Genomic DNA, 18,972 nt, shown 5'->3' on the forward strand with positions numbered 1-18,972 from the left:
GAAGATTAAATAAGATAAGTAGTTAAGTGTCTGCTTCATATTAAAACCTTGATAAATGTTAGCTTTGATAAGTGTATTAACCACATGAAACATAATATCCATAATAAAAGCCTTAAATATCTGTATGTAAGTTGGCTGCAACAGTCTTTTGACCCCTGTCACTCCATTGAGCCTATTATCGATTTTGCTGGTTCTCACCTCCCTCCTAGCATACAGCATTTCTACCCAGCCTAAATCCGCTGGAAATTCGTTATAATCACTTCCATCGCATAGACTCTCAACATTCGTGTCCTTCTTAAAACTTTGTTCATTACTTTCACAGAATTCACAGTTCAGTAAGGAAACTGTATTCGGTAGATAACTGTAAATGTCAAAATGCTCAAGGACTTGGTCTTTGAGCTTTTACACTATCTTAGCCAGTTATCATGACTCTCAAATCAGAATTTATATTCTGATACCTTATTTGACAGGCTAGACTTGTATATCCTGCAGGTGACTTGATATCTGCACTCAGATGCCTAAACGATATCTCAGAGTTAACATGTCCAAAACCTAACTTTTTATTTTTCCTGAAATGCTTGCTCTGGCCACAACCTTTATCTCATCCAGTGGTAAGTTCAGCATTCTCATTATTTGGGCCAACAGCTTTGGAGTCCTCCTTGCCTCCTCTCACACCTCACAGCCACTAGCTTCAAAATATGTCCAGAATCTGACCACCGTTTCATGGTTTTTTGTGGGGATTTTTTGCCATGTGCATTAGTTTTGTCCAAGCTACCATTACCTTTAAACTTAATAATTGCAATAGTTTTTAGCTGTTCTCTCTGCTTTCAGTCTTGACCTCCTATAGTCAAAATTTTCAAGACAGCAACAAGAATGATCTTATTAAAACATTAGTCATATCATGTAACGACTCTGAGATTGCATCCTACCTCATTCAAAGCAAAAGCCAAAGAGCCCACAACAGCTTATGAGGCCTGCAGGATCTACTTTCTATATCCCCCCTTGACTCACCTTTCTGCCCCTCTGCCCTCATTGTGTGCCATCGCTCTCCTCACTGTGCTTCAGCCACACTGACCTCCTTACTGTCATCAATCAAGCCGGCCACAGTCCCTTCTCAAGGCCTTCACATAGAATATTCTTTCCTCAGACACCCTCCTGTCTTATTCCCATTTCCTAACAATCTTTACTCAAAAGTTACTTTTAAGTGGGGTTTATCTTAATCAACCTTGAAAAAATTAACCACTTATAACACTTTTTTATTCTATTTATCTGTTTTATATTTTCCTTTAACATGTATCAATATTTGATGGACCACATATGCAATCAACATACGTAGTCCACTATTATCTTTCTTATGATCTCTCACTTACACTAAAATGTGAGCTTCATAGGTTAGGGATTGTCATCTGTTTAGTTTATTATTTTTTCCCATTGCTTAGAAAACATGGCTGGTACATAGTTCAAATAAGTGTTGAACAAATGAATGAATGGGGGGGGCGTGTTCTTTAATCATCACATTGCTTACCAGACATACATACTCCCATCTTCTCCAGGCCTATCACAACTTGAACATTTCTAAATGTTGACACACCATCACTGCTTTTAGTTTTTATATGGATGTGGAAATCCTCAAGGAACAGATTAAACCCCCTAGAATACACTGAAGTAAAAAATATAAGATTATTTGCAACAATACTTCCTTTTTTTTTTTTTTTTAAATCATCAACTTTAGAAGGGTTTACAAAGAAAATTTAGAACCCTCACATGGAAACTACTGACCATGAGAAAGAATCAGCAGGTTTAATAAATCATAGAATTAAATCTCTAAGAAATTTATTAGTGAAAGTTTCAGATGGAGACTATAAAACAAGAATACTTAAAATTAAAATGAGACAAAGGGAGAAATAGAAAGTCAAATGTAGGAAGGGGAAGCTCTAAAGCAGGTTTTTCCCTTGTCTTAGAGGTATCTCCAAGTCTCCTGGGCTTAGATCCTCAGCTGCTTTCACTCCAAGTTCTCAGCCTATAAAGCACCTGTCACATTTTATAGATTCTATCTCCTCAGTTACTCCTTTCATTCATGCATTTTGTAAGTCCCTTTAGAGCACTTACTATGCACCAGGCACTTTGTTAGGCACAGGGGATTCAATGGTGAAAAGACCAGCACAGTTCCTGCTCTCATGGATTGTCCCATAAAGAAAGTACATGTACTTGATAGGTGATTGTTGGTGTGATAGATGTTGTGAAGAGCAATGTGCTGTGCTAAGGGAGTGAGTCAGGGATCTAAATCTGGTCTCGGATGTCAAGAAAGAATGTTTCTTATATTGCTCCTTGCATTTTTTCCTACCACCATCACCCTAATTAAGACACACACACACACACACACACACACACACACACACCCGTCTCTACTATCTCCATCATTCTCCAGCTCTGACCATATGTATGTTACTTATTTTTTGTGGATAATGAGCCTTATTTTTGTTTATTCTGGTGGTAAGTTCTCTTTTAAATGAAATTTATTCCAAAGGGGAGTCAAATTAAATTTAAAAATAACCTAAATGAACAACAAAGAGGTAGTATGTCAATATGACAGAAGTGGCTAAGGTTAGATAAATACTGAGATAAAGCATTAGAGTACCTTAGTGGGCAAAACCTTTGTGTATCTTAAAGACAAAATACTTTCATTTCAGATGCTTAAGTTAAAATAGCTGATAGAGGAGGCACCTACCAAGTCATCTCCTTCCCTTTTCTCTCTATTCAGCTATGAGGGACACTATTACAATTTCTTTTAAACCGTATATATTCTTTCAGATGAAGAGAGGTTGCAATTAATATCAGGAATATTTTCGGTAACACTATCTGCAATTGACATTTGCACTGAGGCTTTCAACAGCTGTTGTTTCTGTTTTGTGTAGGTGGCAGGATGGAAAATGAATAGTTTGTATATTTTCATTGATAGGTCACATTTTTAAGGAAATAAAGGAGGGAGTTTATTTATTTACTTATCAATATGGTTTTATTTATTCTATCTTGTAAAAGATCTCCTGTATGCATCTGTGGGAGAGGAAGAATTACAAAGTGAAAAAACTGACAGCTGGTAGATCACAAATCAACAAGTCTCATTGATTTACCTTTGAAACATTGTTTTTCAAAACACTTCCAGCCTTTCTTACAATGACTTCCATTTATCTTTTTTAGTATAAAAATGAGTTATGAGGTAAAAATACAAATAGAAGGTAATAATAAATGCGTAATGGGTGCTTTCTTTTCTTCTCCCAGGAGTACGAAGCAGTTTAATTCAAGTGATGTGCTCATTCATTTGTTCATTCATTCAGCAAATAACTATAATATTATCCAAATATTGTCATTAAGTGCCTGCCATGTCCAAAGGACTACATAGATCTCTGAGGATGCAAAAAATAAATAAGGCATGTGAATTTTCTTGGATTGTCGTTTAGAGGGAAACATTTAAGTTCAAAGTGATCACAAATATATGTAATAGAACTAAACCTGAGATATGTACAGAGTACAATAGGAGACATTCATTTTAGTCCAGTAGAACAAATTGGCTCTGTCTAAAGGGATCAGGAAAGGATTCATAGAGAATTACTGAGCCAAGTCTCAAAAAATGTTCAAAGGTTTCTCACGTGTAGAATGACAAGGAGCTTGAAGTGAAGTGGAAGGCCAGGGCTGCGGGGAGAGGAAACAGCACGTGCAAAGGGACTGGTACACAGGGTGTGTCGGGGAAACAGCACTTTTGTAAAGATTCAGAAGGTGATGTGGCGAGACTACAACTTCATGAAAAAATGGCCATTGGATTTAAAAGTTCATTGCTTTGCAGATCAATTCTTGGGTCACAAGGTCATGAACTAATAGATTAGTTTAAGAGGGGTTTAGAAATTGATTATATAGCTCAACACTCAGAAATAAGATAACTGGTTAAAATGAAAATAAAACTAAGAGTATTGACTCCCAAATGAACACCCCACCTCTAAGGCTGGAAATAATTTTGTTGTTGAGATAGCTAGGGTACTGGACAAACTGAATTATAATTGATAAGAAAGTTCCCACACCAAAGGGCTCAGGTTAGATGAGTGGTGTTTAAATATTTGTATTTGTGGCATGCTTTGGCAAGGCAGGTACATTTGAAGAAACTGAATCATCTATTACAAAATTACTCTACTACCCACCTGTTAGCACTGTGTAGCTCTTTCAAGAAAAGTATATTTACTGCATTTTCAATTTATTTTTTTACTCTCAAGTCAAAGTTCTTGCATGTTCCATCAGATATCTGTTTTTTCTTGACTTCTGGTTTCTTCTTCTACTTTCCTCCTTACCTATATCCATTCAGCCCTGCATTCCTTTTGATAGCGATTGCCTTATCAATCCATATAGCCTCAATTGTGGCAAACTTTAATTGTAAGAATGTGGGCAAATCACAGCATGTGGATCCAGAATTACTAGAAGTTCAGGATCTATTCGAGTTTTCCTTATTATTATTATTTTTAAATATATCTTTATTGATTTCAGAGAGAGGAAAGGAGAGGGAGAGAGAGAGATAGAAACATCAGTGATGAGAGAGTCATTGATCGGCTGCCTCCTGCACGCCCCCGACTGGGGATCGAGCCTGCAACCCGGGCATGTGCCCTGACCGGGAATCGAACCCCGATCTCCTGGATCCTAGGTCGATGCTCAACCACTGAGCCACACTTGGCCAGGCTAGTTTTCCTTATTTGGAAAGATTTTTTTTTTTTTTACAATGAAGAGAGGCTCTGAGAAGATTCTCAAAAAATTAAAAATATTCAGAAAGCTTAAGAAAATATTAATTTGCCTCAGAAAAAAGTCATGTTTGAAGCTAAAAGTCTTTAAATTAATGAATGATATATATATATATAGGTTATCTTCACTAATGGACTAGAAAAGAGGAAAAGACTGAAAAGAGAAGGTAGACATCCTAACAGTAAGGATGATTGACAGAAGAACTTATATGCATATATGCATAACCCATGGACACAAACAATAGTGCAGTAAAGCCCTGAGGAGGGGACAGGGTTGGGATGGAGGAGGGGAGTCAGTGGGAGGGGGGGAAGGGCAATATCTGTAATTCTTTCAACAATAAAGATAAATTTAAAAAGTAAATAAGCCCTGCCGGCATGTCTCAGAGGTTGAGCATTGACCTAGAATCCGGGAAATCACAGTTTGATTCCCCGTCAGGGCACATGCCCAGGCTATGGGCTCGATCCCCAGCAGGGGGCGTGCAGGAGGCAGCCAATCAATGACTCTCTCATCATTGATGTTTCTCTCTATCTTTCTATCCCTCTCCCTTTGTGAAATCAATAAAAATATATATTTTTAAAAAAGTAAATAAAATTTTCCTAAAAAAGAAAGCGTTCTCTGCTTCTTCATAATAAATAGTAAGCACACATTTCTTTTCTGACTCAACTGCTATACTTTTTGCCATCTCTGGAGATTAGAGGGAGAATACAAATAAAAACACCATGTTTATGACATCCACAATGTATGCCAGGTACAGGTCTAAATAGTTTAAGTGTATTATCACATTTGATGCTCATAATCAGCACAATGGTTTCCATTATTACCCCATTTTATACACTTGGCATCACTTGTCCAGGGTCTCAGATGTGGTGGTGGTCTATCTTCCTGCTAACTTTTGGTAATTTTTATATGAGTCTTTTGAACAGCATTTTAATTAGGTGACCTCTTGGAATCTCTCTTTTATTTTATTTTATTTTTATTATTGTTGACACTATTACAAATGTCCCTTAATTTCTCCCACCTTTGCCATCCTAGATCCAGCCCACGCCCCCACACCACCCCCGGCCTTCACCACATTGTCGTCTTGCATGAAACATTTTCATAATATGTCTTACGAGTATCACTGTTAGACATGCTTATCAAACACTGAAACCTCCTGTGCAGGCCAATGAAATTCCCCAGTTTGTTGCTGGGTTAATGCCACTTTGACGTGTTCGAGTTTGCATAAAATGATGGCTGGTCAGTGAGTTCCTGAGCTGACTGTGTATCCCAGGGGCACATGAGACTGAACAAGGCCCTTCGGATAAGAATGTGAGGCTTGGATGCTCAGACAGAGCAAGATAGTTGACCTTAGGATCACCCTAGGACGAGAAATTAAACTGAAATCCCTGCATATAACTGAAAAATTAAAAGCTTTCTCATTTAATGAAAGGGCTTCTAAAATACTTCATTTATTATACCAGGGAAACAGTAAGAAAGCATGTCTCTGTTATGACTGGAAAAGGAAAACAAGATGTAAATGTAAGCCTTTCGTGTGGGAGGGATAACACTAAACCAAATATTGACCATGAAATGGCTTCTGGACTAGCAACACCTCTGGGCAACTAGCATATGCACAAAATGAGCCTGTACAACAGCTGCACAGCTAAGGTCCCCGGGACTCCCACAGGAAGTGGTCTTACTAAAGAAGATCTTAGAATAAAAATGTACAACGACATACAGAAACTATCCACCATGAGTGGAATCAACAGGACTGGACTTCCAAAAAATCAGGTAATGAGAGTGTCAGATAAAGACTACAAGTGAAATGTTTTAAATTTAAAAATATAATAGCAGGAGGACTGAAAATCTTAATAAAAGAATAACACACCATGATAAAAGACTCGGTGGTTTTAAAATATACATATACATACATACATATATACACACATATACATATATATATGAGAGAGAAAACCTCTAGAAATGAAAAAATATGTAATTATTCAAAATTAATCCTTTGTAGATAAGCAAAACAGATTAAAACTTAAAATAAAAATAGTAATTGGATCTGAGGATGTAACTATGAAAACAGCACAACACAGAAGAACAAAAGAACAATGAAGCAATAAGATAGGTAAATTGAAATGGTTCAGGAAAACTATAACAGGACTTTAAAGGAGACAATAGAGAAAAAGAAGAATATTAGAAAAGATAATGACTGAGTTTTTTGTAATTCATCAGATTAAAGAATGACAATGGGTTCCAAGCAGAATTTCAGAAAAAATATTGTATTGAAACTGCCCTTAAACAAAGATTAATAAGACTTCAAACTAACCTAGAAAAGAGACATTCCTTACAATGTAGCAATTTGATTGACAGCAGACATCTTGTCATAAAAAATAGATACCAGAAGACAGTGTGAGATATCTTCAAAGGGCTGAGGGAAAATAATTGTCAATCTAGAAATCTCTGTTTACTTATGCTCTCCTTCAAACTCCAAGGTGACTGCAGACAGTTCAGGAAAAATATAAAAAGATTGAGTATGTTTAACCATCACAGACTTTTGCAGAAATAACTATTAAAATACATATTTTGATAAGAAGGAAATTTAGGTGGGTTAGGCTGCTAAAAATAATGATGAGAAAATAAACTGATAACATATGGAGTTATTATGAGTGATCTTTAATTGTAAAAATAAATAAATAATGGTGATAATAATAATGACTGATTTGGTGAGGAATGGAATGAAACTACTACAAGATATAATTATAGCTGGTGTGGGATATACAGTACAATACATAGTACAAAAATACTATAAAATAATAACAGGAGCCTGGCCCGGTGTGGCTCAGCAGTTAAGCATCGACCTATATAATCCAGATCGAGGTTCGATTCCCGGTCAGGGCACATGCCCGGGTTGCGGGCTCGATCCCCAGTGGGGGGCGTGCAGGAGGCAGCCCATCAATGACTCTCATCACTGATGTTTCTCTCTCCCTCTCCCTCTCCCTCTCCCTCTCCCTTCCTCTCTCTGAAGTCAATAAAGATATATTAAAAGAAATAATAATGATAAAAACAGAAATTATTGGGCATACATGTACAACTTTATAAAAATTTACTTGAAAAGTTAGATCAAATGAAAAGGATAATTAGTCCTTCTAATATCAATATTTATTATAAAGCACAGTAATCAGGAAAATGTAGCATTGGCACAGGTAAACAAAAATAGAACAGAAACAAAAGAGCACAGAACAATTATATACATACTCATGTGATCTAGACATATGACTTAGGGGCATTACAGGTCAGAAATTAAAAGGAATAACATTTTTATATGCCAGCAGAAAGAAAGGAAAAAAAGAAGGAAGGGAGGAAGGGAGGAAGGGAGGGAGGAAGGGAGGGAAGAAGGGAGGCAGGGAGAAAGGGAGGGGAGGAGGGAGGAAACAGCTGCCATAGATATGGGGGAAACAGATTCTTATCTCACAACATGATTTTTTTAATTGAAAATCTGTAAAAAGAAAAATATTAAATTGTTCAGGATAAAATACAAGATAATATATTTATCAACTTGGAATAGAGAAAAAATTCTTAAGATACAGAAATGTACATACATATAGGAACATTTTGATAAATTTCAGTACATTTAACTTTTTGTGAGTACTCTGTATAATCACACACAATGACTAAAAGACAAGTCAGAAGTTGGGACCGGCTATTTTTAGTGTATGTAATAAATACAGAATTAGTGTCCAGAATATATAAAATATTTTTATAAATCGATAAGAAAAATATAACCTAATTTTTACTCCTATTTATTTAATTTTTAATTTTTTCTTAATTAAACTGATTGGGGTGACATTGGTTAATACGATTATATTATCGTATTTCCCCCCCATTATAATAGCCATCTTTATTTGTAAAAATCCAGATATAAAATGTATTCTTTCGGTCTTCCCATGATTTCCTTTTCTACAACAACAGAAAGGCACATAAAACCTTCCCCGCTGTCATTCCCACAGATGGGCATTTGTCCAGCAGTGCTCCCCTCGCCCCAACTACAGCTACACGCTTCACCCCAGACGTGTTGCTTCCCCCACACGCTCGGTGCTTTCCTAGCAGGATGGGCTCCGATCCCAGGACGCAGTACACAAGGGGGTGGGGTGTGGCCCGGGGCCTCGTGGGCCTCCTCCACGCAGCCTCCAGGGCTTGGCCTGATGGTGAGTTTGCTGACTTGGTCGTACACAGAGATGAGAGAGCAAGGCAAGGCGCAGAACCAGCAGGCAGGCGGGAGAGACACATCCTCAGGGACCCCCATTCCAGGGCAGTAGGAAAGGAAGGCAGCAGGGGCCGTGTCTTTGAAGAGGCCAGCTATTAAGATGTTATTCTCCATGCCCTGCTGGAAGACTGAGCTCCTCCTGGCCTTGCAGGTGATCAGGGCGGCCCCCGGCACCACCCCCACACTGACGAAGAAGGCTGCGTGGCAGGTGAACTCCACGATTTTCCTCTGTTCCTAGGACACTGCTGCCCCAAGTGTCCATTTCCAGGATACATGATCTGTATATTGCATCGTGTGCCCACCACCCAAAGTCAAATCATCTTCTATCACCATGTATTTGGCCCCCTTTACCCTTTACTAGCCCCACCTCCCTTCACTCTGTGTCTGTGGGTTTCAGTTTCATAGTCCACATATGAGTGAAATTATATGGTTCTTAGCTTTTTCTGACTGGCTTATTTCGCTTAACATAAAACTCTCAAGGCCCATCCATGTTGTTGCAAATGGCAGTATTTCATCTTTACGGCTGAGTAGTATTCCATTGTGTATATGCACCACATCTTCTTATCCAGTCATCTATCAAAGGACACTTCCAACCTAATTTTTAAATGGGCAAAAGTTATGAACAGAAGGAAGTTAAAATAGCCTGTAAACATTGGAAAAGATGCAAAACCTCACCAGTAATCAAGAAAATGCACATCAAAACTCCAAGGACCTACATAGTATGCATTATGTTTGGGAAAATTTAATAAGTCTGATTATGTGTTGTCTAGAATGTAAGACTCTTAGAAACTACTAATAATGTAAACTGGAGAGAAATTTGTTAAAGAAGTTCAAGATGGATACATCCTGTGATATGTAAATTACATTAAAAATATTTTTATTGATTTGTAGAGAGAGAGGAAGGGAGAGGCAGAGAGAGAGAAAAAAATCAATGTGAGAGCACAACACGGATAGGTTGCCTCCTGCATGCTCCCTACCAGGGATGGAGCCCCACAAACCAAGCCAGCAAACCGGTATGTGTCTTGGCTGGGAATGGAACCCAATCAACTGAGCCACACCGGCCAGGGGTAGACAATTACATTTTGAAGTAGCTACTCTAATGCCGTACTTGCTGAAAGAGAGGTACAAGAATGTTTATTGAACATTATTTTGAGACAAATTTGAGGTGGGGTGAGGTGAAGGGACTTTGACTATATTATGAAGAGTTTATTTCTTTAAAATTAATCTGAATTGAATCTGGCAAAATGTCAACATTTATTGAATCTGGATGGAAGTTATGTGGGTGGTAAGTGCTATAGAACTTTCTCACATCTTTGGATGCCTAAGGATATCATGATTAAACATTTAAAAGAAAGGACATGTGAGATAGTCAAACATCAATTAGTTTTGATTTTGAGAGCAGAAAAGAAGAGGTAGGTTTAACCTATTATAGAGTCATGGGGTTATATTTGTAGTGACTCAAACATTTTGTTCACACTCGTCCATAACTGGTTGACTCTTTGGGGTAGAAATAGATCTGTCTGCAAATGGGTCAGTTTGCATACATTGATTTTAATGTATACACGTAAAGTTATACTGACCATTTTTCTATCACCCATGCAGAAAAAACATGCAGAGAGATTTAGCTATTCTTTTGCTTTTTATATACATTCACACTAATTATTGCACTTCTTATAGATAATATTTATTATTAGACTTATAGACTATAGAAATGAAAAAATAGTGTCTTTTTTTCCCGAGCCCCCACATAATTTTCATGTATCTGTTATAATGCCATTCTGCATTAAAATGTATTTCTTTATACAACTGAACCCGCAACTATATAGGAGAGATTGTATCTTATTTATTTGGGGGTTCCCAGTGTTTGACATAAAGTAAAAAACCAGCACATATTTGCGGAGAAGTACTGCTGCTTACCTTTTCAATCATACAAGCAATATCATGAATATATTCAAGTTGTAGAAGACTCAAATAATACATGGAGCGAAAAGTATAGAGCAAAATGTGTTTTCTTATCTCCCTTTCCCACTACTCTCTACAGCAATATCTTAGTATTTCTGTGAATTGAAGTTAAATATTATGTTTATATTTTTTAGTAATAAATTCTATGTGCTCTACTGTATATCCGACACCTGCTGTTTAATAATAGACTAATATCAGATGTTAACCAAAGGACTATCAGGTATGCGTATCAGATATGCAAACAAATCAAACAACTATTTGAATGTTTACTAGTTTTGTACATTAGCTTATTTATGTCTCAAACATGCATTTTCTTTAGTGTATATTAAACCCCTAGCCTAGAAAGCTTTTCAAGATAGCAGATATTAGTTTCCAGGATTTAATGTTTAGTCTGTTTATATAATTATCTATGACATACCTAGATGATTTTTAAAAGAAAGTCATTCGTGGGGTAGGCAGGATGCGTAGTTGTATCATACTTAGTAGCTTGATTTAAACATTGCATTTATCTCGAGAATTCAGAGGAGGCTCACACAGTGTGTGTGCTGAGGCATGAACCCAAAGCTGCTTAAAAGGATTAATGTTGCATCTCAAACTCAGCTGTACTGCTGGGCTCCTGTCATGTGAGAGGTATTAAAAATGGAATTACAAAGGAAACGGTCTGTCCAGGTAGTGATGATATACAGATGGAAAGCATCTGAAAAACTGGTTTTTCTTATGCAGCATAACTGCAGAAGTTGTTTATCTCAATCAGGAGAGCGATGGTTAGAGACCATTAGGATTTACGATAGGCGACTGCGACCCTCTTTGTAGCAGGCACATCCATGCAGAAACCCGGGGAAAGGGGTTGTATAACTTCGGCAACGGCATCGTTTCATTCAATGGCACCCATCTTTCAAGAGACTTTTACAGCTGAAAATTTGTGGGTACGCTTCTAGGGATTCTTCTAGTCTGTAAAGTTTGTGGCTTTCCCTTTGTCATAGACACATTCAGCAAATAGATTTTGAATATCTACATTGTGGTAAGCATTTGCAGAACATAAACATGGACCCTGACTACAGATCTCCTACGCCACAAGGCCTTTTCTATCTCCACCTGCCTATGCTAGGAACAGTAGTTATTATCGCTATTTTTAAGTTAATCTTAGCTGGCAGGCCAATTTCTTTTCTTCAGAACTCCATCCTGTAAAAGTTTATAAAGGCTCTGGGTCAGGTGTCTGAAAAAGGTCATTAAAGTTTCAATATAAAAGTAAAACCAACCAGCAAAACGCTCAAACATCAAAGAGTTCTCCAAGCCCCAGTTTTAGTGACCTAGGAAATCTTAACTTATGAAGAAAGGGCAAAAATTATTTTATGATCTGGCAGCTCCATCAGAGTAAATTAACATTCTTTGATTTCCCCCTTTAATATCAGTGGTTTAAAAGCTCAGCATTTTTTTTTCTCACCTCTTTCTTGTCCGATTCCATTTTAAAATGTTAAAAACAGAATTTATTTTTACTCATTAATTTAGGGAGAATTTCTCCCCGTCTCCGTTTCATCTACTTTATTCTGTTAACTAAATAGTCTTTCAACTACAACGTGGCTTAGACAAACTTTTATTCAGAAATAATGAATGCCTTGAGCATCATGACAATATTAGGGTAAGTTGTGTTCCTGCTGAGTGGCTCTTTGAAAACTAAGCAGGAATTATCATTTATTTATTTGTTGGATTTCTGTGGCACTTTTCCTCCATAGAGTATAGGGTGTGATGTGGAGGACTTTGCACAGAGGTTGTCTAAGAGTGTCAAAAGGAAAGGAAAGGAAAGTGGAGTTTGTAGAAGTGAAAGCACAGAGCAACAGAAACAGCTGATGGCCAGACCAAACCCTAGGTGGCCTCTAAGCATGATGCATAAAGTAGAAGGACCTGGGGTGCCCCCAGGGTGCCACTGTTGGATTTTCAGAACACTGAGTCATTTTACCAGAGTCTGTGCCCCTGGGGAGCACCAGACAATTCTGTGCAATACTTATGAAGAGGCATAATCAGAATTATAGACTCACAGGGCAGGGGGGCCTTAAAAATAATCTGCCCAATTCTCTTAATCTACAGATTTGGCAAATTAAACTCAGAACAAGGAATCAAGTTAGGAGCAGGGCCAGAGTTATAACCCAGATCATTCTTTCATTCAACAAGCGTACATCGAATGCATTGTGCTAAGCATTTTTCTGGGCACCAGGGTTATCTTAGTGATGAACAGGGACATGCATATATGGCTACCATTATCCTATCCCATGCTGCCTACTATCCAATTGCCAAGAAAGATATCCAATATATCTTATCAAACAGCATTCTGTTGACGGAAGACTCAACCTCTTTGTGCCTAAACCTCAAGGGATGTATAGTGAGAGAAGGGGGTTCTATTCCAATTATTTGTAAGTGTGTTGACATTCTTTGGACACGTCTGTCAGATCAGCTGGAAAACATTTACTGAATTGAGTCTTGTTTGTATGTCACTGGAAGGTAGATTTTTCCAGTTACTTTTTTTTCTCTAGTATTCTGGGTAAAGGCTTAAATGCTCTCTCATTGGACAAAACACATATCCCTTAAACTTGACTTTACCTTTTAAATGGCTCACAGTCGAAACCCTAATACGATCATTGAAATGGAAAGCACCTAGTGGTAGTATCAAACATGAAAATTCTTCAAAGGAGCACAGTTTAGGAGCTGCCATAAATCATAAATTTACCTTCCCAAAAGTGAAATTGCGGTTCTCCATGTAACACTGGCCATCACTGCAAGAGGAGGAAAGGGCTGTAAAAAAAAGAGTAGGTGCCTGGCCAGCATGGCTCAGCAGTCGAGCACCGACCTAGCATCCAGGAGATAGGGGTTCGATTCTCGGTCAGGGCACATGCTGGGGTTGTGGGCTCATCCCCAGTCAGAGGCGTGCAGGAGGCAGCCGATCAATGACTCTCATCATTGATGTTTCTATCTCTCTCTCTCTCCCTCTCCCTTCCTCTCTGAAATCAATAAAGATATATTTTAAAAAAAGAAAGTGTAGATTGCCTTATTTTAGTTTAAAGGTAAACTGCAGCGCCTCCCCATTCCTTAGTCCCTGTGCTGAAAACCTGTGTCCATAAAAGAGGCCCCAGTTGGCTCAGAGGTGGAACCAAATGAGTTTGAAAACTTCGAGACCTTTCCCCAGGCCCTGGAGAGCACACTCATCCGGCTCGCTCTGTCCTGCCAGGGACGGTTTCCAAAAAATAAAGTGTGACCCTTGCAAGCGGTGGGTAAGGCTGGCTTATGGGCAGAGCAGACTTTCCTGGGGCCAAGTGGACTTGGGGGGGGTCGGGGGAGGACCCCTCCCCTTCCCGCCACCCCCGCAGCCCGGCGCTCTGAGGCCCGCAGCAGGCTGGGCTCCGGGGACACCTGTGCGTGCGCGGCGGCTCCGGCCCTGCCCCCGCGCCCGCGGCGCCCGCATTGGCCGCTCCACCTGGCGGCTGGCTGCGCGGCTGGTTTCCGCGGCCGCGGCCCCAGCACGCGCCGTCGGGACAGAGGGAAGCCGAGCCCGAGCCCGAGCCCGAGCCCGAGCGGGGGGCGGCGCCCCGTCCTGCAGACACACTTGGGGTGCGGGGGGGACGGCGCCCCGGAGCCGCGGGCGGGGACTTCGCGGGCGTGGAGGCGGCGCCGCCTCGCGCGGACCCCCTGCCGGCAGGACGCGGACCTACCTGCGGGCGGGCCGAGGGGACCCCCCTCCTCCCCCCCGCTCACCAGCATGAGAGGCACCGAGGCGGCCGCAGCCCGCGAGTGACGCCCGGCCGCGCTCGCCGCCCAGCCCCGGCGGGACTGGCGCAGCCTCCCGCGCTTGCCGCCGGCCTCGCTATGTTCGCCTCCATCTGGTACGCCAAGAAGCTGGGGCGCAGGTTCGTGCACAACGCCAGGAAGGCGAGGTCCGAGAAGGTAGGCGCGGAGCGGGGTGGAGGGCGCCGGGGGTTGCCGGCCGCGCGCTCCGGGCGCAGCCCTCGTGGGCTTGGGCAGGAGCCCCTGCCGCGCAGGGACGGCTGACCCCGGAGCCCCGCTGCCTTGGAGGGGGCGCTAGGGGCCAAGGAGCACCCGTGGCTACTCCTAGGGTTTGGTGGCATCGTCAGTGGGGAGAGGGTCTCCGCAGGGGCTCGGTTCAGCTTCGGTGGCCCTGGGCGGAGGCAGTGCGCGGCTGAGGCGTGCGCTGCCCCGGGAGCTCTCTAGCAAACTTGTTGCTGGACTGACTGCGTTATCTTCATGACTACAGTCCTGGCTTCTGAAGGGGGCCTGATAAATCCCCGAGTGTGCCTCCCGTACTTGCCTCCCGGTCCGTGTCCTAGGAGCACATATCTGGGGGCTCTAAGGGACATCGACCAGATTCCACAGGGGTGCTTGGTATTTTTTTCAAATCAACAAAGCCATTTAGAAAGTGCATACAATGAGCAAGAATTGTATTCCTAGTCAGATAGTCATGGCCATTTAAAGAATGGCTTTGGATGTCTTTTGTTCAGCAGGACTAATTGTTTCAAGAAAACCTCTGTGTAGATTTACCCCATTAGTTATCATGCCCTAAGAAATTAAAATAGCCTGTAGCTCCGAAGGTGCATTATAAGCTCAAATCTCTGATGTGTCCTATGGTTTTGGAGCACTGGTCAAACTGTCTCATTTAGGTAATCTGTGTCCAATGTGATAGGTTTGGGGGAAATTTCCAAAGGTAACAAAATTTGGGAAGATGGAGATTTTTTCAGATGACTCCAAGGATGTAACCTTTGGTCCCGTGTTCTTTCTGTCTGATCCAGGGATGGCTTTTTCTGGCCTGGGGCACAATCCTCCCTCTCGACTGGGAGGCTTCCTTCACTTTAACTTGCTATTTCTTTCTTCAGAGTAGGAACGTTGATAACATAACCAAGAATCCAGTGATACACTAAGATACAATTGTTTGCGGTGTGAAAAGAGAAAACACTATCGGAGCTCTGACCTAAAGGTGGTGGCCTTTTAGAATGTCCAGATCCGAAGATTGTAGAATGATGGCAAACTCGTTATTTAGAGGCATTTGATGGGGGAGTGGGAGGCAGGGGTGGGTAGAACTGATCCCTTCTCTGTTCTGTATCACAGGCAAAAAGACTGCAAACCCAACTGTCATGTACTAGCACCCTTTATATTGAACAATTGGGTTTGGGGGGGTTGTTTTGTTTTTTGCTTCTCAAGTAATTTTTAAGGGAAGAGACTCGTAAATAGATTTTTTATTGGAACAAATATTCTGAAAAAGTGCCTTCTTCCTATGAAAATTGTAGGTTGTATGGATGAGAGGACTGTCAGGGACCACAAATGGCTCTGGAAGCCACAGGGAGAGATAATGCCTTATGCCAAATTAGTATGCAAAGAAAAGTTGAATGTCCCAGTGACACCGAATTCAGGCTGGGGCCTGAATGTGGAAAATGGGAGCTCTATAAAATTCAGAGTATAGAACGTGAAAGAACGTAGATCTAATGAAGTAACACAGGCTTCTATTTCTTAAGTGTGGGAGGGAGCTAGGAGGGGGACTGTGATACCTCCCTTTCATTTCTGCGTCGGCTAATGAGTAGAAAAGAAGAGACCAAATGTGGGGTTCGGGGTTTAAAATTCTTTATCTTAGTATGGAAATCAACACTAGAGAACTGAAGTTTTGCTCTCTCGATTGATAAAGACCAAATGAAAATGTATTATTTCTAATGCCCTTGTCCTTGCCAGGGGAGTTCAAGGAGTTAATTTTGAATACCAGGTGATGACAACTAACAAGAAAAGGGGTGTGTGTTTTTTCCTCATGAAATGTGTATTCAGATTCTTGAAATAAATTAAAAGGTGTGCTGCCTTAAATGATGAAGGCCCTCAGTTGATGCTTTGTGAATGGAAATAGTTGATTTATCCTGTGTACCTAATTTTATTGCATGGCTTATTTGAGCCAACTATTGTGGATTGCTGTTTGTACAAGGAGCTTAGTAATGCACTTTAACTGAGAAGACAGTTAAGAACTGAAACTGCAAGCTCAGAAAATGTATATAAAGTGTTACTATAACATCAGAGATCATACAATTGCAAACATGGAGGGAGATGCAAAGTGTTGGCTATAGGTTGTCATCTTTATTGTAAAATGAAGAAAGATGAATAAAATAAGATTATTATTGAGTTTTATTTAGAAAATGACTAGTGCACTTAAATGTGAAAGAACTGGTGACAGAGTCAGAGTATATTTTAGCTCTGGGGGGGTATAAATCTGCATCCTAGTCAGTGATTGTGATTTTGTTTCAGTACCCTCTGTAAATTTCGGCTTCCTTTTGCAATAGGTAGCATAGTTTATTTCCTCCTATGCTAATAAAACAACCTGCACCCATAATGGTCCATCAGTTCTATTTTAGCATTCAGATAGGGTCTGGGAAGTATATTCCTCAAGGCTGGGGTTAATTGAAAAGCTAATTGGGAATGTGAAAACCTAAATGCCATCTCTAAACATGCAGTGTGCCTTATTCATGGTTGCCTGGTCTACTGTTTACTTCATCTAATGCCAACAGAATTAAATAGAAGCATGGGGTGTGATAATAGTCACAAAAATAATATTAACAGTAGTCCCTATTCACACACATTATGCATCACTTGCTTTATGCATAGAGTTTTATTTAATCTTCACTGCAATTCTATGACGTAGAAATTTTTTTCTTAAGTCCCAGAGAGAAGAGTAGCTAGTTCAAGGTCACAGAATTTGAAGTATCAGTGTTGGGATTTGAACCCATTCTGAAAATGACTCCTTAAGTCTCTAGGGCTCTCTTCTCTCCCCCTATCATTCACTGGTCTTGTGTTAACAAGGTTCATCATTCCTTCTTATCTTGTCCCCCTCTTTTGATAATAAAAGTCCAAAGTCATGAGGTTTACAAAATCAAAGTTACTGATCCTGTAACTCAACCCCCTTATTTCAGATAAGACTGTGTCTAAACTATCTTGAATAGACAGTTGTCTGTCCTTTTATTAAAGACTGCACTCGTTGGCCTTTTCCTTTGGATTAGTGTAGAAAGCTATCATCTTGGCACCTATTATTTTTTTTAAATAGCTGATAATTGTCATATCATCATGACCTAAGCATTGGCATTTGTATTCATTGTTTATCTTGTGGAAAATAAAGATGTCTCTGATCAAAAAGGACCTCAGTGCTTGTCAATTGTAGATGCACTTGCTCCCTTTTTGCGTGAGTCAAAGATATTAGGTGATTCACATTGTCCTTTTTCTAAAACAGAAAAGCAAAAGGCTCTTTGTTATTCTTCCATTAAAAAGACAGTTTGCCTACCAACAAGGCCTATGAACATAATTATTTTAAATGTGATCATATGAGTCAAGATTGCCTGGCTGGACTAGAACATCTTCATTCAAATTATTTTTCTTTCTTTTTTATTTGACCCTGTGTAATTAATTCAAAAGTTAGCATCTTCCTATTATGCTTTTATGTCACAGTTCAACTAAAATTGCGTCATTTAGTCAATCTCAAGATTGTATTACTCTAAAAGAGCATCTGAAAAAGGCTTAAGATAAATTGAAATGCAATTTCTGGTGGCAAGAGCATAAAGATATTGTGAACCCCCCCTTTTCCATCAGCGTTGCTTCTTTCATTTGTTTTTTGTATTTATTCTCTTATTTTTATTTATCTTTTAAGCATGCATCATGAAAAGTGAATGTATGATACATTTTTAAAAAACTGGCATCGATATCCAACATCTAATAACACAACTGTGGATGAACTTGGCAGTGATAGATAACCTATGAGTGATGTAACTGAACCCAACTACCTTGACATTAGGCTACATGCACCTTAAAAAATTTTTTGAGAACCAACACATTGGTTCTACCCTCCTCCCATCTGAACCAAACATATTAATTTAACGTAAACTAGAGTGAAGGACAATTTAGTAATGCATTTGCTGGCAGTATAGCCAGTGAGAGAATGATGTCCTGGGTAATCC

General features: G+C 39.9%; 1 protein-coding gene across 2 annotated transcripts in view; it reads left to right on the top strand.

Annotated features, from left to right (window-relative positions):
• Positions 1–18,972, top strand: part of DLG2 (discs large MAGUK scaffold protein 2) — a 1,615,022-nt gene that overhangs the window by 838,668 nt on the left and 757,382 nt on the right. The window contains exon 1 of one of the 2 annotated variants that reach the window (XM_087821627.1): positions 14,849–14,926. The exons of the other annotated variant lie outside the window; for it this stretch is intronic. Coding sequence (XP_087677753.1) covers positions 14,849–14,926 — 78 coding nt within the window. Of the gene's footprint in view, positions 1–14,848; positions 14,927–18,972 lie in introns of those variants that run through there. 2 annotated transcript variants of the gene reach the window in all.

The sequence above is a fragment of the Miniopterus natalensis genome, chromosome 11, assembly GCF_054644295.1.
Source record: "Miniopterus natalensis isolate mMinNat1 chromosome 11, mMinNat1.hap1, whole genome shotgun sequence".
Classification (NCBI taxonomy): domain Eukaryota; kingdom Metazoa; phylum Chordata; class Mammalia; order Chiroptera; family Miniopteridae; genus Miniopterus; species Miniopterus natalensis.